The 23,999-nt window shown below is 38.3% G+C and overlaps 1 protein-coding gene across 2 annotated transcripts in view; it reads left to right on the top strand.

Annotated features, from left to right (window-relative positions):
- The first annotated feature begins 2,669 nt into the window (after positions 1–2,669).
- The window catches only part of AKAP13 (A-kinase anchoring protein 13), a 123,020-nt gene continuing 101,690 nt past the window's right edge, over positions 2,670–23,999 (top strand). The window contains exons 1-2 of one of the 2 annotated variants that reach the window (XM_027851554.1): positions 2,670–2,937; positions 22,096–22,168. In XM_027851554.1, the coding sequence (XP_027707355.1) occupies positions 2,857–2,937; positions 22,096–22,168 (154 nt within the window). In that variant the 5' untranslated portion in view covers positions 2,670–2,856. The remainder of the gene's footprint in view (positions 2,938–22,095; positions 22,169–23,999) is intronic. The other variant, XM_027851555.1, reaches the window with a different exon arrangement.

Genomic DNA, 23,999 nt, shown 5'->3' with positions numbered 1-23,999 from the left:
ACAGTGTATACAGCATGATCCTCCCTTCCCTGATCCTCCATGTCATGCACACATGCGTATTTAAAGAATATAGAAAAGCAGATTTCTTAGCCTATAGTACAGCTCGTAGACCATCAGGTATGTCAAGCTGACAGTTTTTGAGCATTTTAACTGCCTACTTTAAAAAAATACTCAAAACTGCTAACTCCCAATTAATATGTGAGTTTCTTGAGGGCAGGGATCATATGATTTTTAAAAATTATGTATCCCTATGATCTGTAGTGCAGTGCAGTAAATGTTGAATAAGTACTTGTTGAATTGAATTACACCTTTGGTTAAATTTTGGGCAGCAAAGTCAGTGGTCAGAGAATTGGGAGTGGGAAGAAATTTTTGGTGATTATAGCATCTCCTGATCCCAGGACACATGCCTGGTAACATAGAAAGACAGAAACATTTGATTCTAATTAAAGACAAGGGGAGGGGCATTAAAGAAGAGGGTGGAGTCAGCTTTGCATGATTTGTACAAGGGGAATGGGAGAGCTTGAAATAATAGTCTAATTATAATTCTATTCAAGACAATGATTTCTTCAAATTCTCTTTAAGGGAAACTTTATCTACTGATAGACCTCCCTGCTTCCCCCCGCCCCCCCCCCCCCAAAATCCCTTCCCTATGTACTGAGGTCCAAGTGACAGATCTTAAAGTTAGGAGTGGAAGGGACTTTAAACTTATCCAACCCCCTCATTTTACAGATGAGGAAACTGCGGTTCCAATATGGAAAGTGGCTTGCCCAAGCTCACACAGGTAGTGAGTGGCAGAGGTGGAATTTGAACCCAGCTCATCTGACTCCAAGTCCAGTTCTCTATCCACCATACCACATTGCTTTGTCCTGGCCTCTTCCTAAACTTACTGTCCCTGTTCCCACTATTTGGTTATAAAAATCTAATTTTCATTTCCATTTCATTTTCTCACAGCTTCTACCTGCTGCCACCCATATTTCTGTCATTTTGAGAAGCCGTCTATTTAATTGGGCTTTGGGTGGTGACTGTTTATTTTGATAGTAGAGAATGAAGATAAAGACAGTCATATGTTTTCAGCATCAGAAATTTAGACATGAGAATTGTTTCTTGTTTTCTTTTGTAAGTCTAAAATCAGCCTTATTTCTGAAATCTTGAATTTATGTTATGTCTTGGTCACAGAGAAAAGACACTTGCAGCCCTTCTAACTAAAAGGGAAAAAAAAAAGTTGTTTTTTCCCCTTTTTTCTGAGCTTTGTTCTCCTCAATCATCCTCCCCCACACTCTGATTCCATTCCCAGATCCATTTTAAGTTGTGAGCGAAGGGGATTCTGGAATCATTTTATCCCTAAGAAGGTTGGATTGGGTGGGGGCTAGTGGAGTCTGGAACAGTGTGGAAACAGGAAAACCATGTGGCAGAGAGCATCAGGGCTGAGCTCATGTGAATGAAAGCATTGATTGGAGTGAAAGGCTTGTCCAGCTGCAAGACCCCTCTTATTCATCATACACAATCAGTATATACATCCCAACTTCACTGCTTCTCAGTTTCTGTTCTTTAAAGACATTTTGTTCCTCACAAAACCTATCCGTGTTGCTTTGAAAACTTAATCAGGTAGCAGTATGTCATGTTATGCATTTAGTAGACCCCCCGCACCGAAACACCTGGCTGACATTTTTCTCATATTAAATCATACATTTTCATTCCTGGAGTGGGTGACTCTTGCACTACTTGCAGTTATATTTTTCTTTGCTTAGTGTGTTGGACGAGTGCTGCATAATAGCTTATAAGTATATGAAATACGGATCCCCCTCATCATCCTATTTCAAAAGAGTCAAAGCAGGCACATCCCATCTTCTGACTTCAGACAGAGCTGTATGCAAAGGATATTGCCTGAGGAGGAGGAAGCCGCTTGGAGAAGGAAACCTTGTTTTTCTTCTCTGTCTAAAGATGAATCATGTTCCCACAACTGCAATTAAGTTCTCAAACCTCCAACATTGCCAGTGCAGAGCTGAAAAGGGCAAGTAGTGACGTCCTCTGGAGAAGGGAGTGGGAGGAGAGCAAGAGGAGAAGGAGTGGTCTTCTTTTTTTCTTTTTCCTTTTAGACTGTGCTGTCATTAGAAATTTTAAACTTAAATCAAAACCAATCCCTACAGCCTGGTGAGCAAGCAAGAGACAGACTTGAAAAGCATTACTAGAAGAAGAGTCTCCTGGTTTCTTTCTTATTTTAGTTCAAAAGTGAATGATCTTCGTTTTAAAAGACCACAACTGGATTTAATGAAAAAAATCATTTCAAAACTTTTTTTTTCATTTTGTATTGGACATTTTAGGATTTTTTTAAACATTATTGGCAGCTGTGTTACATTTTTATTGCTTGCATTGGGCTTTTTCTCTCTTCCTTTTTTAGTGTTAGACATTATGTGTCGCTTTTTTAGCTTTTATTTTTTAAGTAGATTGATTACTTGTAATGGAAACTGTGGGCACTTTTTTCTCAAGCAAGATTTTTCTCAACTTGTATCCTTACAAGGTGTTTATATGTTTACTAAGAAGTAAAAACAGACCTACCTTGTTATTTGTTTCAGGTAGAAAGTTAACAGCCAGCTAGTGCTGTTTGATTTTTTTTTCTCTATTTATTTTGTTTGTTGTGTAAGGAAGGCTTTTTTATTTTTTGTTTGTTTTGGGGCTTGGAGTTTTGATTTATTCTTTTTCCTGCTGAGCTGGAGTTTTTTTGGGGGCAAATATTCCCCCCATCATTTTTGTGAGAAATCTGAAGCTTACCCCCATAGAGGTGGTGCCTGTACTCCTGGAATTAATGGTGGAGTATATTGCTTGCATTTTGCCTTGTCTTTCCTCCATTTGGAAAAAATGTATGAACGACATAAGAGGCGCTACAGCTTATGTGACATCTCCAAGGTGGACAGGACAGTGGATGTGGTTCTATTGAAGGTAAGGCATATGTTATGCTCAAAGCATTTGAGCATTTGCTCATAGCAAATGATCCCTCTATAATTTATTTCCCTTCCTTTTTACCTTCTTTCTGTGGAATATCTAAGATACTCAGTAGAGGTGATGGATTTCCAAGGCCATGTGTAGAGGTGTGATTAGGATGAGCTATCTGATCAGAAATAATGGTGAACTACTTTTTTTTAATTGATTTAAAGTCAATTTTTCCATATAGGCTATTCATTTACTTCGAGTTTCCTACCCCAATAGGAAGATTTCCATTTTCAACATGATGTAGTATTTAAAGTGTGTTTCTTCCCCCTCCCCCAACTTTATTTTTTTCCTAAAGCAGTTCTCTGCTAGGTGAAAAAAAAAAGGATATTCTCTTTTTCAGACTGTCTTCAGGCTTTCCTATTTGGAGGGGTGTTAGTAAAAACAGCCTTTCTGCTTAGTTTGGTAGGCTTTCAGGTCAAGCTTCAGACTCATCAATAGCTTTGTTTGTTTGCTCTGTGTGTGTTGTGCTTGGTGTTTCAGAGTTTGGGTAGGGATGAGCTTCAGGATGGCTAATTGTTCAGGGAGGCATCCATGAATCTAAAATTAGTAAGGACTCCACTAATCGGTAAGATGGCAGCCTGGGAATGCTGCTCTGCCAAAAGAACTGTGTTTGAAAGTTAAACAGTTTCTTGGCAAAACAGCAGGAAGACCTTGGAAACCATCCAAGTGACTTCACAAAATCCAGAAGCTACTTTGATACCTTAACATAGACATTGATTGAATTATCTGGACAGGAAGGTAGTAAGACTTTTAGTTCAATTTGTTGCTCAGTGTAATTGCCCTGCTTTGGATGTTTGTTTGCTTATTTATTGAAGAAAACAAAGATGAAGGGAGACTTGAAATAAAGGCCTAAGCATGGAGAGTCAAGAGTTAGTGAAACATCCAATTCATTAGAGAGGAGGGATAGAATTATATGTGGATAGGAGAATGGTTGTGATGCAGGGTACAGTAATATAATTTATTTTCCCATACTTAGCCAAATTATTTTTTTTTACTTACCAAACCTCTGCTGAGATCAGCCTGTGTCTTGCCAGTTGTACTCATTCCCAGAGCCTTATTCACTTTAGTTTCTGCGAAATGTGATTTCCTCTCTGAAACCTCGGCTAATACTTTTGCATCTGCCTGAGTAATGCTTTTGATGGAACCTCATTTTTAGTACTTTACTTACTTTGCTCAATTATTTTCTTTTTAGATGTGAAGCCAAAGTGCCTCAGTCTAGACATACACCAAGGAACACTGCATGTGAAATAATGTTTAAAAAAAAAAAAAACAGTGCCAGCTCATTCTGGCCAAGCACAAAAGAGTCTTAAGAGAAGAATTTATGATCTATGTCCTGGCTTAAAATTAGTCACATAAAAACTAAAATTTATTCAGTAAAGGGCACTTCCCTTCTCTGGAAGCAATGTTACTAATTGTAATTGAGCAGAATTGTAACTGTGATGAAGTGTATACTTCCCCAGTTACGTAGAGTTTTCAAATGTCCTTGGAATAGATTGGTTATAAATATGTTGCTTTCAGAGACAGAGCTCTTGATTGTCCCTTTCCTTCTATCATTTGCTTTTGGGTATCATTTGCAGTAATTTTGGTGGCAAAACTTCCAGCATAATTTCTTTAATATTCTTATAAATTCTTTTGTTTCTGGTAGTAATCTAATGAAGTCGAATTTAGATCTTCATCCATTTAACTCTTTTCCTCACCTCTGTCCCCCAATTATCCTTCACATCCTCCATAGTTTCAGTATCCTGTATTTAAAAAAAAAAAAGCAAAACTTATACAGGCATATATGCAGACTGCCTAAATCCTTAAGGAAAAATCCCTGCTCCCACTTCTAGTTGACACTTTATTCTGTTAAATGTCACCCTTGTAATAATAGTTTTGTGTTACAGCATCATTCTAAAATATTTTTAACACAATACATGCAGATTCACAAGCATCAGGTGACAAACAGAAGGTTTCATCTAGCTTGTGACTGGTATGTATGTTAGTGAGTGATGTATAAGAAACGAGAAGTTGAATGGGGATTTAGCCATAATATTTAGTTTGTTTTCAGACTGTCACTTTTGTCACATCATACCCCTACTACTTTCCTAATAATACCATAAAGGAATCAGGATCGAAATCTTCCTAAACCTGTACTTCAAAACCTTAACTGGGATACTTTAAACCATGCCATTTCTTGTCTTATACTTCCTTTGCTTGTCACACCTACTTGTTTACAGGTGATTTGGTCAAATTCTTTTTGTCCAGTGATTCCACTCATAGAGTTCGGCCTTCTCCAAAGTGATGAAATCTGGAATCATAGTCCTCTTTCTCTTGTCAAGATGTTTCCTTTCTGTTCTTTATGAAGATTTTCCAAATTGGTCAGAGCAAAGTTGACGATTTTACTTGAACATCCAACCTTCTTCTTCTGATCCTAAAATATGTACTTCTGTCATTCTTCTTTGGCCTTACTTTTGCCAAAATGAAACTTTTGCTGCATGAAACAGATTAAATTCTATTTGGGGAGAGGAATCATAACACATATAAAAAAAATGGAGAAAAGGCAAATTTAGGAGGAAGAACAGAGGCAGGGAGGAGATCATTAAATGCTTTGATGGAGGAGGTGGCACCTGAGCAGAGCCTTTTGAAGGAAAATGACAATTCTAAGAAATGGAGATGAGAACTGAGATTCATTCAGATCATGGGAAATGGTGCTAATGAATGGAGGGGAGGGAAATAGAGTATTGAGTTAGAAGAATGGTTGCTAGTAGTTAAATTTCTTTTGAAAAGGCGAATATTATGAAATAAGAGGAAAAAGAAAGGTAGAGACCAGATTGTGGAGGCCCTTGGATATGAGGCTGAAGAGTTTTTATGTTTTCCTATAGGCAGTGGGGAACAAGTGGAAGTGTTTGTGAGATCTGTGTTTTAGAAATATCAGTTTGTAGGTATTTAAGGATCGATTGAGAAGAGGGAAACTTGAAATCACGAGGATCATTGAGAGGTTGTTACAGTAGCCAAGGCAAGAAGTGATGTGTGGATGGAGAAAAAAAAAGTTAGATATATTGTGAAAATAGATTCAACCAGACTTAGCAACTGATTAGATAACAGGAAATAGGGAAAAGGCACAGATGACTTGAAAGTTATGAACTACAGTGACTGGGAAAATAGTGATTGATGCAACAGAAATAAGGATATTTGTTGAGTGACAAGTGTAGGAGGGACTAAAATGAACCCCATTTTGACCATTTTGAATTTGACATGCCTGCTGAACATCTAAGAGGAGGAATCCATCAGGCAGTTGATAATATAGTTCAGCAGGGAGATTGGGTTAGATATGTAGATTTGGGAGCATCTTTATAGGTATGTGTGAACTTTTGGAATCTCATGAGGTTTCCACGAAAGTACAGGTAGAGAGAAAAGAGATGAAAGCTCAATGTAGAGACTGAGAGAACATCCACACTAAGGAGGTAAGAGAGAGATGATGATCTTGCAAAGAAGACGTAAGAAGATACAGCCTCTGTTTTTTATCCCCAGTGAGTAGGAAGTGAGGACTTCTGCTAAGAGAAAAGCAAATGGAAGGGGCATTAAGGTCTTGAGGGAAAAAGATGCAACTTTGATAGCCATCAAAGGGAATTGAATAGAGTCAATCAAGGACTAAAGGTATTGCTGTGCAGTAGGAGGAGCCCATTTGAGCCTAGCTAATATGAATTTGTAGTGAACTGAGTTGGCATAGTGGCATGGCTTCAGCAATTTATAATGTGGGCAAAGAAGGTGGAAAGTGGAAACAATTCAGAGTAGGTTGAGGATTGGCCGCAAAGGCATAGTTCAGAGATTAGCAACCTGAAGCATCTGCACCAGGGATAGGATATCAGCTGATTTTAGTGGACAGATGAGCTAGTTTTACTACCATTCTCCTTTCCCTCCCTTCTCTCAAACCATTGAAGAACTAACTTTGAAAGCAGACTTTCAGTGGTTATTCCCTTTTACCCTTGTCTTGGGTAAGCAAAGGTCGGCTCCTGATAGAGACATCCTTGGTTTAAAAGTTTGTGGCCAGAAGACAATCACTCCCTCCCCCCATTCCTCCCTTTCAAAAAATTCAAAAGAAAAATGTTAGGCTCTTTGAACCACTTTAGTTTAATGTTGTAAACATCTTTACTTCCAGGACCTTGCCTGTATGAATAATTATGCAAAATATTTAGGAAAGGACCACATATATATGGTCACTTAGTTGAAAAGCCTTTTCTTGATATTAATGATGATCTATTTATCTGTTATATGTATTGTAGATAGTAATTTGGATTACTTGTCAGGATTGAAGCTGTTTGGTTTAGGTTGGATGAAAACTTTACAAAAGAGAAGAATCTATCCATCCATTGTGTCAGTTTGGGTGGACCACACTTCCTTTATTGATAATTCTAATGATGTTTTCCTAAGAAAGGGCATGTTTCTTTATAGCTACTATTATATACCCTTTTAAGGTTTTCAAAATATTGTACATATGACATCTCATTTGACACAGTGACCCTGTGTGGTAGATTATATTTTTACCCCTATTTTGCAGATGAGAAAACTGAGACTCAAAGAGGTTAAGTGACCTGTCATATAACTAGTGTCTGAGGTGGTATTAAGACTCAGGTCTTCCTGGCTTTTATGTCCAACAGTTTATTCCTGTGCAAAGCTGCCATGCCCTGCTTAAAAAGAAAGCATACTTTCCCTCCAAGGTATATTTTGTCACTGCTTGAAAGCTGTTCAAGTAAGTACATAAGGCACCCAAGCATATTGCCACTTATTGGCTCTGTTAAGATCAGATTCACCTAAAAGCCTTTGACTCAAGTATTGGCACTCTTGTCTGAATGAAAAGCTCTTTTGCCCTTCCTTTATTCAGCACTGTGACTCTTGTCTGGATCACCTGAGGCAATCACAGAGGAAATAAAGATGGCATACAGTTGGAAAGACTGGGTGTAACCATGAACATTATTATTAGGATGTTCAGATATAAACAGTAGCTAAAGCTGTCTAAGTGCCAGAAGTGAAATGCAACTCCCTGCCCATATGCATGCAAACAATTCTGTTTTTTAAAATGATAGGAACATGATATTGGTGAGGAATAGATAGTTGTTAGGTTCCCTGAAGTTTGATAGCTGGGCTTAAAGTATATACATATAATTCTGACATAATCATGGGGATTTGGAACCTGAAAGAGCCCTGGTTCCGTATTTTATATACTAACTTTCCATTAGTCTTTTATAATAACAACAAGAACAATGCGCGTTTACATTGGCCCTATAAGATTTGCAAAACATTCAGTTCACATTAGGACTGTGAAGAAGGGAGTACAAGTCTTATTACTCCCATTTTAGAGATAAAATCAGATCCTCTGGAGTTGGAAGGAACTCAGAGGTTATCTAGTCCAACCCACATGTGAACAAGAATCCCTTTTATAACATACCTGACATGCAGTCATCCAGTCTTTGCTTGAAGACCTCCAGGCAGCAGGAACCCAGTACTTTAACCTCATTTCTCCTATTTCTACCTGGGGAAAGGGAAAAAAAATTAATTCTGCTTCCGCTTGATAACCCTTCACATAGTTGAAGACTTTCTCATCAACTTGTCTTATCTCTGCAGAAACATCCTCAGTTCCTTCAATTGATACACACTTAGAATGTTCCAAAGGCACCTCATCATGAGACAGTGGAGAGAGCGCCAGGCCTGGAGTCAGGAAGACTCATCTTCCTGAGTTCAAATTTGGCCTCAGACACTTACTAGCTGTGTGACCTTGGGCAAGTCGCTTCACCCTATTTGCCTCAGTTTTCTCAGTTGTAAAATGGGGGTTATAACAGCACCAATCTTAAGAGATGCTAAGGCATGGTGCCTGGTATATAGTAGGCACTATATACGTAATGCTTATTCCTTTCTCTTCCTCTTTTTGTTGCCATCCTCTAGATGTTATCTAGTTTATCAATGTGTTTCTTAAAATGTGGTGACTAACTAGAACACAGTGCTCTCGATGTGATCTGACCCAGACAGAGTACAGTAGGACTCTGAGCTCTTTAGTTTACATATTATTCTTCTTGTAATGCAGCCTGACTCCACATTAGCTTTTTTAGCTGCTGTATTAATTACGTAATCGACTCTTATTGGGCTTCTATCAAAATCTTAAAAAAGATGAATTGTCATCTAGCCAAACTTATTCTGTCTTGTATTTGTGCAATTTGAACCCAGTGTAAGGCTTTACATTTACTTCACCATCTTCAGTTTGGCACAGTGTTGGATACTGACTTTGTCATCCACTAATCAGATTTGGCCAGAATCTACAAATCTGGAAAGGGATGTGAGAGCTAGAAAGTGGAAAGTCTTAAATGCCAGACTGAGATGTTTGTATCTTATTCCAAAGCAGGAATTCTTAACCAAGAACTAATGAATCTTTTTTTGATGCTATTTTGGTAACTGAATTACATCATGGTTATTTTCCTTTGTAATTCTATGTATTTTATTATGCATTTAAAAATTATTCTGGAAATGAATACATAGGCTTTGTCAGACTACTAAAGGAGTCCATAAAACAAAGAAAGATTAAGCATACTTGCCCTTTAGAATTAAGGTTTTAGACAAATACTAATTGCACATGCTTGGGCCGTGCCAATATAATGAAAACTGGAAATCTTGCCTCAATTAATTTTCAGATGGAGTATCCTGCCAATCTGGCTACCAAGGGACTTTGTTTTAGATCTGGACAAAATAACAAAATTCACCTATAAGAACAATATCAAACATCTCAAGGGGAATAATGAAAACAAAGAGGAATGAGGGCTGTCTAGTAGTATCAGACCTCAGAACTATAATATAAAGCAATACTAATCAAAAAATATGGTACTAGTTAAAAAAATAGAAAAGTTAATCAATTGAACACATTAGGTGAACTAGACCCAGAATCCATGGGACATAGTAGAATAGTGTTCTAAAACCTAAGGACACTTATTATTCAGATAAGGACTACCTATGTGACAAAAACTTCTGGGAAAACTGAATTAGCAATCTGGCAGAAATCAGGTTTAAACCTGTAACACCTCTTTTCATGTACTACAGTAAACTCCAAAAGAATAATTGACCTAAATATAAAAAGTCATTAAAAAATTTTGAAGACAAAGGAGAGATAACTTTCACAGGTAGAGATAAGGGAAAATTTAGGGAATGATATAGTGAGACCTGTGCTTTAGGTATATTATCAGCCAAACTAATGGCACTTGTGATTAGAATCTTTATTCTTAAAGTTTTAGTTGTTAACAATAATAGGGCCAGCACAATTTCTTAATCCATTCACAGATCTGTAGAATCCTTCATTAAAACTACAACCAATCTGGGTAACTAGGTAGTGAAGTACATACAGTACCGGCCCTGGATTCAGGAGGACCTGAGTTCAAATACGGCCTCAGACACATAACACTTACTAGCTGTGTGACCCTGGGCAAGTCACTTAATCCCATTGCCTAACCGAAAAAGCTAACAAACAAACAAACAAAAAAAAAAACCCAAAACCAAAAAACCCTACCAACAATCTCCTGGTAGGATAAGTTAGAAGAAGAGGAAGTGTAAAATTGTCATTTTGCAACCTGTGTTGATCCATTATAGGAGTAGATCACCATTTGGATCATAGGATTATAGATTTAGAGCTGGAAGGGACCTTCTAGAGCATCTAATCCAGCACCGTCCAGGAAAAAGAGAAGTTGAGTACTTACCCAGCAACATGCAGCTACTAATTGTGCAAGTTAGGATTCGAACTTAGATCCTCCTGACTCCAGGTCTATTCACTATGCTGTGTTGATTCTCTAGATGAAAGGGGACATATTAATACTGGGACAGGCCATAGTTGGAGTCTGTTAGTGTGCTTCCTGGACTTTAAAACTGTTTTGGTGGCTGAAATAAAATAATGCAGAATATGTGAAGTAGCTCTGGTAAAAGTTAAATGTACAACTTAAATGCACAAACAGCACTGAGTGAGTGAGGAGAATCTGAGATATATCAAGTAAACACCAGAGATAGGATGTTCTTGAGAAAACCTGAGGTTGGGGCAAATTTATCTACCACATCAGCAGTTCTGAAATAGGGCAGAGCAGGATCAGAGTGTTCACTGTGCGCGAGTTGCATCTCTTAAACAGCTTAGTTTACTTATCAGCATGAACAATGTCTGGTTATTCTTCACATTTAAATATGATGCCCTTGATTTTGCCATCCATACATGCAGGATGTGGCTGAAAATGCTGATGCATGCCTCGACATTCTTTCCATCCAGAGTACACACAGACTCTGTCCTCTGGTCAGGGAGGCTTGGCTACCATTTTCACTCTGATTCTTGGCAGTCTTTAGTCATATACCAAAGAGTCTCCTGCTTTCCTTCTTAACACCTGAGAGTTACTGACTAGAATGAGAAATTATGTTTTAGTCAACTGAAATTTTATGATCTACTTAGATTCTTTAAAGAAAATCCATGCTTAATATAAGAGAAACTATTAGTAACAGTACTGGCCCTGTGTGTCATCATCTGCTCTTTTATACTTTACCATGTAGTTGGTGAGATTAAGCAGGGGAGCATTCATTAAACCAGTTCTGTGGATCAGTCACTGTGTAAAATACAAGGTGTATGAGACAGCTCTTGTCCTCAAGGAGCTTTTACTCTACTGAGTAGATGTAACATGTTCATAGATAAGGAGGTAAATGTACCCACCATGATTTTGTGGGGTAGGTCTCTAATAGCTAACGTTCTGTATGTGCCAGGCACTGTGCTAAGCCCTTTACGATTTTTATCTTATTGGATCCTCACGACCACCCTGGGAGGTAGGATGCTATTATTATCCCCATTTTACAGATGAAGAAACTGAGGCAAACAGAGGTTAAGTGACTTTCCCACAGCCATACAGTATGCTAGTAAGTATTTGAGGCAAGATTTGAGCTCATGTCTTCCTGATTCCAAGTCCAGTATTGTAACCATTGATCCCCACCTAGTTGCCTTTAATTACTGGGAGAATCAGAAAAAGCCTCTCACAGAAGATGGCACTTGAACTGAGGAAGATAAGAGTCCTGAGAGAATGAGGAAGGAAAGCATTGAGACTTGGGGGATGGCCTGTTCAACACCATGGCAGCAAGAAATGGAATATTGTCTACAAGAAACTGCAAATACACCTCTTTGACTAGAGCATTTAGTGTTTGAGGGGGAGTAGTGTGTAATCAGTCTACAACAGACCTGCACAACTTGGCAGTAGTTTCCCCCATTCTAGGGGGGTAAAATAGGTAGAATGGGAAGTCTGGTGTGTGTGTTAGTCAATTATCTTGCAGCGAAGTAGCCTCAGTTTCTACTCTGCTAAGACAGTGTTAAAGTTTGGCCCATCAGGGACACAGGTCCAGCTCAATTACACAGGCATCTATGAAGTGTCTACTGTGTGTTAGAAGTGGTGTCGCACATGCTGGCAGTCTGTCCCTAGGCTAGTCACTTCACTTTTCAGTTCTCTACTCAGATCTTAAAGATTGTAAGTTGCAGATAAAGTGCTGGTCTTCATTGGTGAAGAAGTTTGCCTGTCTCACAGTTCCCCCTATCAGTGAAATCACAGGTCAGGTCCCCTTCACTGCCACTATGTTCCAGGTACCAGGGATACAAAGTCAAAACCATTCTCCACCCTTAAGAAGCTCGTATTCTTCTCAGAGTGTGTAGCATGTATATACACAATAATGTGATAAGGGAGAGATCATGAATAACTAAGTATGTAAAGAATTGTTTCCCGTAGTCAGTGGCATGCTAACCAAGCCTTGATTGAAGCTAAGCATCCTTACCAGCAAAGGTTAGGAAACAGTGCCTTCTCCAGCCTACACAAAGGTCTGGAAGTAAAAGATTGAATGCCTAGTTCAAGAAATACTAAGGGTGGAATGTGGAGTGCCTGAAGTAAGTGAAATAAACCAGTAAAGTTAGGCCTTAGCCAGATTGTACAAGGGATTTTATGCCAAGTTCAGGAGCTTTTTATTTTATCCCAAACCTAATAAGCAATTGAAGGTGTTTGAGCAGGAGTGTGATATGGTCACAATAATGCTTCAGAAGGTTGACTTTGGCAGTTGAGGGGAGAATGAAATAGAGAGGGGAAAGACTGGAAACCAGGAGTCTAATTAGGTTATTGCAATATTCTAGGCAGGAGATGTTGAAGGCCTGAACCAAGATGGTGGTCATGAGTGCAGGGATCAATGGGTTGTGTTGTGGAAGTAGAATCAACCAGACTTGGTGATTGATTAGACACAGGAAATGAATGGGAGAGGAAAAGTGAAGAATTACTTAGAGGTTATGAGCCTAGGTGACCAGAATGATACTGCTAAATTTCAACAGAAGAAGAAATATAGAGAAGGGACAAGTTAGAAGGGACAGTGAGATCTTTTTAAGAGATACTGAATTTGAGATACCCATGCAATGTCTAACTGAAGATGTCCAAATAGGCAGCTTGTGATGTGAGATTGAAACTCAGGAGAGAGATTAGGTCTAAACAGATAGATTTGAAAGTCATCTGTATAAAGATAATAATCTTGACCCTTGGGGACTGGTGAGATCACCAACAGGAAGAGAGAAAAGTAGGTGAGGATGGAGCCTTGTGCGACACTCATGCTTAGGGGTTCTGGCCATGGGTGCCGATGATTGAGCCAGGTCCTGAGGAACGGGTCAGACAGAAAGGAGGAGCAGCGGCAAGAAGTATCCCTTTCTTAGGCACGCAGGAAGGCTGGAATGATGACACTTAGTATCTAGAGCATCTTGTTTCCACAAGTTCCATATTTCCAGGAGGCCTAAAGGAGAAATTGGAAAAAAAACAAAGCAGTGGTGTACATGCTTGTGATGGGGATTGGGAGAAAGCTGAGGAGCTATTAGCTTGGTGAGTGGAAAGGGCAGCGTGGGGTAGTGAAGACAATTCTAGATTTGGAGTAAGAGGATCTGAGCTTGAGTCCTCTTTACTGCCTATGTGATCTTAGGTCTTTTACTGATGGAGTAGATTAGCCCTAAGGTCCATTCTAGTTCTAATTTGGTATTTCTTATGGGTGTTATCTGGGACTGGTACATATTAATTTCTTCCTTACGTATTTGCCCCAAGCTATCCATGTCCATGCATAGAGGACCTGTTTATGATATTGGAGGCCTTCCTTGGATTCCTTTAATATTTCAGGGATACCCGTGTCAGCGCAGAGGCTGTCCATCTGTTATTATTATTTCTTCATGACTAACACACCTCCTTTTTCAGTCATGTATATCCTTTCATAAGAGTTCAAGCTACTCACATAATAGACTTTCTTCAGGAAACTAAATCAACGGTTAACTAGATTCATCTTGCATCTGCTGTATCCCTGCTTCTCCCACCTAAATCTTTCTAGCTATTTTTTTTTTGGTTGGGGGGAGTAACATGAAGAGCCATCTTTGTGTGTGAATAACTAAAGGACTTTACAAGACTCTTAAGGGAAGGGACACTTGTGGGAGTGAGAGACTAGCCTCCACAGTTGCTTAGAAGTATGAACATAAAGCTTTTCTTCATGTGAAACTACCATGGGGGACACAGCTGTGTATCCTCTTGTGCCGGATACTATCAGAATTTACAACAGATAAATAAACAATGCAACCATTCAACAAATAAACACAAGTGTTTATTTTTAACAAGTATAAAGAAAAATGATCACAATTAAATTAACTTGCTGAACTAAGTTGTTCTTGGCTACATGTTTTTTTGTTTTTGCTATTTTTTTTTTCCCTGCCACTACCTTGGATTGCCTCAGAACTGTACTATAATTAATAAAGTGCCAACAACAAAAATCCAGGCAATGGTTTTTGTGTCAGAGGGCCTGGGACAGATGTGGGGAACTTGTGGCTTTGAGGCCACATGTGGCCCTTTAGGTCTTCAAGTGTAGTCCTTTGACTTCACAGGTTGGATAAAGTTAAAGGGCCACATTTGAAGACCTAGAGGGCCACATGTGACCTCGAAGCCACAAATTCCCCATCCCTGCCCAGGGACCTTATCCAAATATAATGTGTCTTGAAGTGTTGAGGGGGATTTAAAAGAACCAAACTATAAGGAACATTACTTAAAGTGATATCTTTAACCTGGCACCTATAATAGAATGGTCTAGCCACCTGTCAGTTACCAGTTGTATGACTTTGAGCAAGTTAGTGAACTTTTTGATTCTGTATATAAAACAGGTTAGAGTCAATGATCAGCAAGATTCTTTCTAGCTTGTGCATTTTAGGATTATAATTTTCAGGGGGAAGGGGTTAGGGAGAAGAATAGAGACTATGCCATTTTTTTAAACCTTTGTATTAGTAGTATACACAGTGCCTTTCCCTTAGTGGGAAATAAAGTTTTGTTGAATTGAAGTGAATTGTCTATGAAGTACAGCTATTTGAAAAGGTTGTGATCTGCCCTGGTGAGGGGAATCCCTAAATCAATTCAGTCCCAGCTCCATTGAAGTCTTTGATATACAAACAATTCCTAGGAAATAAAAAAGGCAATTATTGATCAGAACTTTGATTTTACTCATAAGGCAAGTAAAGGAAATGGTTACAAACCTCTTAAATAGTGGATCCTTCTCAGGATCTACAAAAGATGTCATTGCCCTTTTGCTTTTCTTTTCACTTTTTGCATAAGGAGCTGAAAGTAAGTCCTTTTAGGTAGATTATTTAGGATTTCTGTTTCCCTTTTAGGAAAAAATAATTGGAGAACCTAGGAATGAGGCTTATTAGGAAGCTACATTATGTTTCAGATATATTGATGCCCAGCCTTAAAGGAAAGTCCCCAAAGAAAATGTCTGGAACGATTGAAGCTGATGCTCTCTAGGCCCAATCGTGAAGCCATCTTCCTGCTGCTTAAGAACAGTAGAAGCTCCTATTTCCTACAGCCCCTTCTGAATCTGTAGATTCAAAGGTTTATTTTCTTAGGATTTAGGGTAACTCCCTTTTCCATTAAATCCAGTCCACAAGGTGGACCATATGCAACTCACTGTGCTAGCTGCTAGGGATAAAGGGAGGGGGGGAGGCAGTTCCAGCACTCAAGTTTGTAAAATTCTACTTGGGGGGTACAGCATATAAACAGACAGGGGTATACATGAGTATGGGGGGGGGGGAGTAGAGAGCATTTTACAATGAGAGGTATCACCACCATGTACTCTCTGAGGCAGAAGGGAAAAGGGAAGAAAGTAAGGTTAAAGACCTGGGAGTATAAATAGTGATGCTTAGCCATTCCCAAAAAGAGAAGGCTATTTTAAATGTGGAAGTCAGTGACCCCTAAGTTTCTTCTGGTTCTCCTCACAGATCCCTCTGAGTCATGGGAAAGAGTGGAAGGATGAGTTCTTTGCATTTGACAGAGGGAAATGAAAGCTGCTCACCACTAATGGTTCCCATGTGACCTAGAATGCTACTAAGCAGCCCTCCTCGTGTGTCATGGACTGCCTTGCACATTTTTTTCCTTTGTTTTGCCGTGCCATATTAAATTACCCTGGTGTTTTATAGTTAAAGTCCTTGGGATATAGAAAATGTCCCCTAGAAACATGGTTCATCACTGCTTTCTAGAACACTGCTACTTTTTGTGAGAATTCTCTCTCAACAATGTTTATCCAGTACCTCCTGTCACCACAGTACTGTTCTAGAAGCTGCTAGGGTTGATAGGACAACAAAAAACTATTGGTGGTCAGTGGAGGAGAGAGTGGTTGCCATTCTTTCCATGTGTATGCTGTAGATGGTGGTGCTACAGATGTAGCCTTAAGAGAAGTGTATTTTGACTTTCATGCCAGAAACTCTGGTACTTCAAATACAGATTTCTCCCCTACCTGATGTTTTAGTGCATGAGCTCATGCTTCCAAATTGCCTTATGCCTCATCAGAATTTTGAAAAGAAAAAAAAGGTCAAAACACAATGAATTATGTTTATCTGTGTTTACATAAAATATACACTATATAGTGCTTTTATGAAGAAAAGCAAGGTGAAATCAAATAATAAAATGTTGAGTATTTTTCCTCTAATGGTAGTACCATCTGTTATGAAGAGCTTTATAGTTGACATAGTTCTTTCCTCACCAGTGTTCTATGACATAGGTAGACTTGATTCTGAAAACCTGGAGTCATGCCTCAAAAAGAATTGGTGCTCAGGTCTCTCCATTTTGCATCCTCACACTGGGTAGAGTATGGGTCTTGGAATCAGGAAGACCTGAGTTCAAATTCTACCTCAGATACTTACTAGCTCTCTGACCCTAGAAAGTCGCTTACACTCTTTCAGCCTCAGTTTCCTCAACAGTAAAATGGGGATACTTATACCACCTTCTTATCTCCACAGGGTTATTATGAGGTTCAAATGGGAAAACATGTAAAGTGCTTTACAAACCTTAAAATGCTTTATCAATACCAGCTATTATTAGCTATTGTTCAAGTTGAAACCTACTGGGTTAGCAAGGAAGCCTCTTTAATATTTCAGTTCAGGGTGGGGAAGTCCTTTGTCCATCTTCCACCATCTCCACTCCCAGATATAGATTGGTTTCATCTGACCTTCATATCAGCAGTTTTGAGGTGCTCCCATCTTATTCAGAGTGCAGCCTCTGAAGATTCAAGGCAGCATAACTGCAGCTGTGTTCCATAAAACGATGGGAGCTGGAGTTTTGGGAGTAGATTTCAGTTCTTCTCCCTGAAATACTAAATGTGAAATTTTTATTTTGGCCTAGGCCTGTGATTTCATTGGTATAGGAAACTCCTGGTGAGAAAAAAACCTCTGTATCAATGTGGATCTGTAGCTCTTCGGCAGTTAACAGGCTTTTTTCTTTGTTTGTTTCACCCAAGGGTCAATTAGCCAGTATGTGTCAGAGGTGGCCCAATTTAATGTAAATATGAAATTATTTATCAACAGTACTTTCATGGTACATGTTTTTATTATGAAAATAGGCTTAATTTCCATGATTTTTTTTTATCCCAGGAGGTATTCCATATCCCTGAATGCTCTACTAGGGATGGGGAACCTGTAGCCTTGAGGCCACATGTGGCCCTCTATGTCCTCAAGTATGGCCTTATGACTGAATCCAAACTTCATAGAACAAATCCCCGAGAGCCACATGGGGCCGCAAGGCTGCGGGTTCCCCACCTCTACGTCTCAACCAACATGTGTGGCTTACATTTATGAATTTCAAGACTAACCCCAAAACATTCCATGATCAAGAGAATTTAGAAAATATTAGCCTAAAAATTAGAATAGTCTTATCTAAGAACCATTCTTAGCCACTAATTTTAAAAGACATTAGATACTAATGACATTTTGAAATCCTTTGTACTAGTAAATAGCAAAATGTAAAGTTTCATGTCAAAAAACAAAAAAAAGCTGCTTGTTCCTACTGTGATTGAGCCAGATGAAATTACATGAAGTATATATGTGCATGATGCTACTGACCTAACTAGATAAATTAGGAGAAATTTGAAACACTGGGTTTCCCCACAACCGCAGTCTTAAAACCCCCTTCTTCTTCTTCTTCTTCTTCTTCTTCTTCTTCTTCTTCTTCAAATTTGAGTCATTCTGAAAAAAAAAAAAAGATATGACTCGAGTCTTGATATAGACCAGATTTCCAAATCTGAACACTTGATTACTTTGTATGGATACCAGAGATCCAGAGTGACACCTCTAAGTAATTGGGGGCTTTTTCTCCCCTCAGAACGGGACACGATCTCTTCTTCTTTTCTAGTGTGTGGTATAGATGATTGAAGACTCTACTTTAGAACTCCCACCAAAAATCATGTATTGTTTAAAATCCTGTTGAGTAATTTGCATTCCAGCAGATGTTCCCAAATATTCTCCTGTGATTTCCTTCCCATTTCCTACCAAATTATATGCTTCGTTAGAACAATGGTTATGTGTTTCTTACCCTTGTATTTCCTCTACCTCCTTTGGTAAATGTACTTAACATAGTAGTAGGCTTTCAATAAATGTTTGGATGGATGGATAAATGGATGGTGAATGAATTTTAAGTACTGGTTGTATGCTGGCATAATTCCAATTCCTAGACTACATCTTGGGAAGAAAAGTATTAGCTTTCTTAAAAGTAGCCTTCTTTTGTAGATGACACATTCAGTGACTTAAAAAAAAAAACCAACCCAAAATTGTGTTGAAGTTTCACTCCTGGTTATTGTAAGTCTTTTAAAAAATTAATGTTGCTGGGAATAAATATTATTTATTTTCTTCTTATTACACTTGCACCATTAATATTGCTAAGTTTACTGGTATACAAGTGTACGTTTAAGAAAATTTGATACTCAAGAACTTTAAATTATAATTAAAGAATGACTATTAAAAGGATTATCCGCTTTACAAAATTGTTTGTATAAAAGCTGTTACAGCATGTGCAGAGAAGTTCCTCAGTGCACCTAAAACATGAACTAATTTTCTAAAAATTAATTTGCTATTAATTCATCCATCAGATATCTTGAGTCCTCTACTTCATCAAAGACATTGTGCTAGCTGCTATTTTCAGGAATGCATTATTACATTGAAATAAGGTAATTCAGTATCATCTAGGCAGTTTATTAAGCAGTGCATGCCAGTTGCGTACCAAACCAGGCCCAAGGCTTTTAGAAGCCAAGGATCCAGAACTTTGTTTTTTTTTTTTTTACCCAGTTAATATACAGTATTGAGGTAATGAAAAACAGGATGAAAGGGTTAAGACACATGGTTTCTTATTGGAGGATGAAATTGGGAGACAATAAGGTGAAGATGAGGGTTGGCTGGAGGGGATTGAGAGACAGTTAGGAAGCACTGAGGAGACAAGGAAAAGGGGGTTGTTTCGTAATATTCTTTAAATTGAGTGACTCTTGGTGGGGGTGGGGGGTGGGAGCAGTAATCTTGTGACTTCTCCAAACTCAAGTGACTTTGAGATTTAACTTCATAATATATGAGAGATAATTGCTGGGCCTAAAGTCAAGAAAATCTGAGTTCAAATTTGACCTCAAACATTTACTAGCTGTGTGACCCTAGGCAAATCACTTAACCTCTGTTTGCCTCAGTTTCCTCAACTGCAAAATGGAGATGATAATAGTAGCACCTACCTCTCAGGGTTATTGTGAGAATCAAATGAGATAATATTTATCTTAAGTCTCCATTTAAAGTATGTTATCTCTTCTGAGAAAGAAGTTTACTCTCTAATATGGGCATATTTCATAATAAATATATGTATAAATATATATTCCAATATAATTGGTTTCCTTTGGAATTTTAGATATTTTTTATGCTTTTAAAGACATTATTTTGAAAGAGGGTCCACAGATCTTACCAGACTTTCAGCAAGGTCTGTGACACAAAGAAGATTAATAACTCCTATAATAAAAAATGGTGATGATAGCTAGCATTTATATAGCACCTACTATGTGCCAGGCACTGTATTAAACACTTTTCAAATAATATCTCACTTGAGCCTCACAATAACCCTGAGAGGTAAGTGCTGTTATCTTAATTTTGCAGTTGAGGAAACTCTGCACAACCAAAAGTGATTTGCCCGGGGTCACACAGCTACTGTTTGAGGCCAGACTTGAACTCAGGTCTTCTTGATTCCAGGCACCATACTCTATCTGCTTTGCCAACTAGATGAAGTCATAAATTTTTTTGAAAAACTTATTAAAGGCAGGATGGTGGAGAAGAGTGTTAGTTTTGTAGATTCCTTGTTGCACTTCATCAGCAAGTTCTATTTAGGGACAAACCAGTTGTAGGCTCATGATGTGGTGGAAGGAGTACTAGCTTTGACATTAGTCCTTGGGTTGGAATCCCATCTTGGTCCAGCGCTCAGTGTGTCTCTCAGATTGCATGCAGGTGTACATCCATGTTGTCCTTGTGTAATCTTTGTTGGCAGATGAACTCATCCCACAAGAACCAGCACAAGTTTTGGCTCCCAACTTGACCATTTCTGCTTTGGGTTAAGAAAGAAATTCTCCTGTGATAAATAGTACTCTATGGTATACAAAAAACCAAATTTTATAGCGCTGTTTGATTATCTAAAAGCTGAAGAAAAGAATGTTTGGGGTAACTTCCACATACATGTGTTTTATGTGTGTCTGTGTGCCCTCAATTTTGCTGAGGCCTATTTTCTTGTCTACATCCCCAGGACTAGTTTATTATTTTGAAGCAATTACATTTACAGCATGCAGTAAGTAAAAGGAACATTGGTGAACTCTGTACCAATGCCTTCATTTTGTTACTGATGGGATGACTATAGTGTGCAAACCTTTTTCTGGTGGTATTATGTGCACTTGAGATTTTGGCAGACTATTGTGAACAGTCTAATTATATGCTTTGAATCAGCATTTTCCCATTGTTATTCAGCCCTGGGTTGGCAACAGTGCCATCCCCAAGGCCTCTGAATATCTTGTTCTCTCTTAGCATGTGCAGTTCAGTTCCACAGACAGGTATAACACGGGTAGTACAAAATTATTCTTTCCATTAATTAGCACAGTAGTTACTTAGGAATAGCCCAGAAGCGTTTTGAGTTCCCTTCCAACTCATAAGCTCTCTAATTATAAAAAATAAATATGTTAAGTGAGTTTATTCCTTCTGAAAATCTTATTTAGAGCTTATAACTTTTAATACAGATTAGAAGTATTGATTTTTTTCTGTCGTTCAGTAACCATGCTTTTGTCTTTTAGGAGCAAGGGTTTGAGCTACAGCAAAGATAGCGCAGTATGATAACAAAATGTTGGGGATTTTGTTTGGGAGCAGATGAGTAAGTGGGTTGCTGGGAGGTTTTTGTTTTATTTTGTTTTATGTTTTAGCAATGATCTTTGAGTTAGGACATTAAATTGGGGTTTAACTGTTGTAGTCTGTGGTTTGGTTCATTCCTGCATTGACCCTCTTTCTATGTCAGTTTCATCCTGTTGCTCGTGCACACTTGGTTTTTACTGAGGCTCAGTATTCATATTTGCCTTCCTTGAATACAGGCTCATCGGTTTTATACATTACATCATTTTAATGAAGTTCTTTTTCTTGAGATCATTTCACTCAGGGTTGTAGCAAAAGGAAAGTTGTTATAGGTCAAGAGTCAAATTTTAAGCAGCAACTTAGTTATCTCCTTCACTCTCTGGGACTTAATTTCTCTCCTTCTCTTCCTTCAGATAAACCGGGAAAGCTGGTGTACAATAGAGCCATGCCCAGATCCATCACTGTTGGCTTCCAAACAGAACCCAGGTAAGCAGTACCTATACATTTGATGAATTTTATTTGAATAGCTGGTCAAAGAAATAGATAACTTGATAACCAAATCTCTCTCTAAATGCAAAATATTTTATTTTGAATCTTAGTCTCCTTCTACATATCCCTACCACAAAAACGAGTGGACCTATGTAATTTGGGGGTGTTGTGTTTGCACTCATCTTTACCACTTGAGGAATTGAGGATGAGCACACATAATTACTCAGCTTGACTTGTACAGTAATATACTTCACGCATGTCTTTTATGAGTCATTAAGAGGCTATTGAAGCCCACTGTGTAATACAAATCCATAGTGTGCATAGTTTTAGTGAGGTAGGAAGGAAGGGGTTATGCAGAAAGAAAGGTAAATCCATGTAATCATTAAAAACCATGCTGACTCTATCCAACCTTGAGCTTTTTCCTGATAATTTGAAATACTGGCAACTGACCAGTGACTTAAAACAGTATATTTTAATATAAGATACAAGATGTTAGTGTACTAAGCATATGACTTATGGTTAGGAAAGCCAGCTTCTAATCTCGACTCAACCACTGACTCATTCTTTGACGTAGATCGTATCCCTCAAACTCAGTGCCCTCTATCTATGAGATGTTACTATCCTACCTCATTAGGGCGGTGTGAGGATGAAATCATGAAGGGTCACAAAATAGTGTTCTCATTATAAATGCCACATGAACTGTGATAGATTATGTTCTGGACTGAACTTAGCCCTTCTTCAGGACTCTTAAATTATTATAAGCTTCATTCATTTCTCCTGTTATGCATGATGTGTTTTAAAAATGACTGACTTCATCCTTGCCATATTCTAGGACTCTTTCTTTATTAGTGGTTTAGCCAGAGAAACTCTATTAGCAGGGCCATACTTAAGGACAAGCAAGTCAAATGATTACTTGAAATACTGCACCTCTAGAGACTTTGTAAATGTCTTCAACTTGGCAATGTTGCTATCCCAAAGGTACTTAAAAAACAAGATATGGGCAGCTAGGTGATGCTGTGGATAGAGTTCTGGTCCTAGAGTCAGGAAGACCTGAGTTCAAATCCAGCCTCAGATACATACTAGCTATGCAACCCTGATCAAATCACTTAATTTCTGTTTGCTTCAGTTTCCTCAACTATACAGTTAATGTAATAACAGCCACTACCTTGTGGGGTTGTTGTGAGGATCAAATGAGATAATATTGTAAAACACTTAGCACAAGTGCCTGGCGCATAGTAGATGCTATATAAATGCTCTTTACCTTCCCTTCCCTTCTGGGTCCCCAACCTTGAAGTTGTCTCCTCTAATCTCAAAACAGCAAGATCTGCCCTAGTACAAAGGATAAAGCACATTCCTCTCATATATTCATTTCTTAAGCAAATATTGATTAATCAGTTACTATATAAAAGACATAATTCTAGTTCTTGAGAGAGCATGCAAAAATAAATAAGACATAACACTAAAACTAGGTTTCGTGAATTATCTTAACATATGTTTAATTCGTGTATTTAAGGAAGCTGATCATCCTTCATAGGACCAAATCTTGATTATTTCATAGATTTGTCTTCCAGTTTAGCAAAATTTTAAGTGTGAATTTTTTTTTCTGGATTTCATTGTCCAGCCTTAGGCACTCTCCATTATAAATCACCATTATTTGCTTGAGTTCTATAGGTTAAAGTTTGCATCCTTCTTCAAGGACAAACACTCAGGTAGAGAATGGGTTGTTGTGACTTTTAGCTATCTGTCATCTATTATTTATACCTTCCCTTCCCTAAAACTCAAATAGAAGTGATTCCTGCTGACTGCATATTGACTTAGCACACATAAT

This window comes from Vombatus ursinus, unplaced genomic scaffold (assembly GCF_900497805.2).
Source record: "Vombatus ursinus unplaced genomic scaffold, bare-nosed wombat genome assembly UNPS02009205.1, whole genome shotgun sequence".
Taxonomy (NCBI): Eukaryota; Metazoa; Chordata; class Mammalia; order Diprotodontia; family Vombatidae; genus Vombatus; species Vombatus ursinus.
This window is presented reverse-complemented; position numbering and strand designations above follow the sequence as displayed.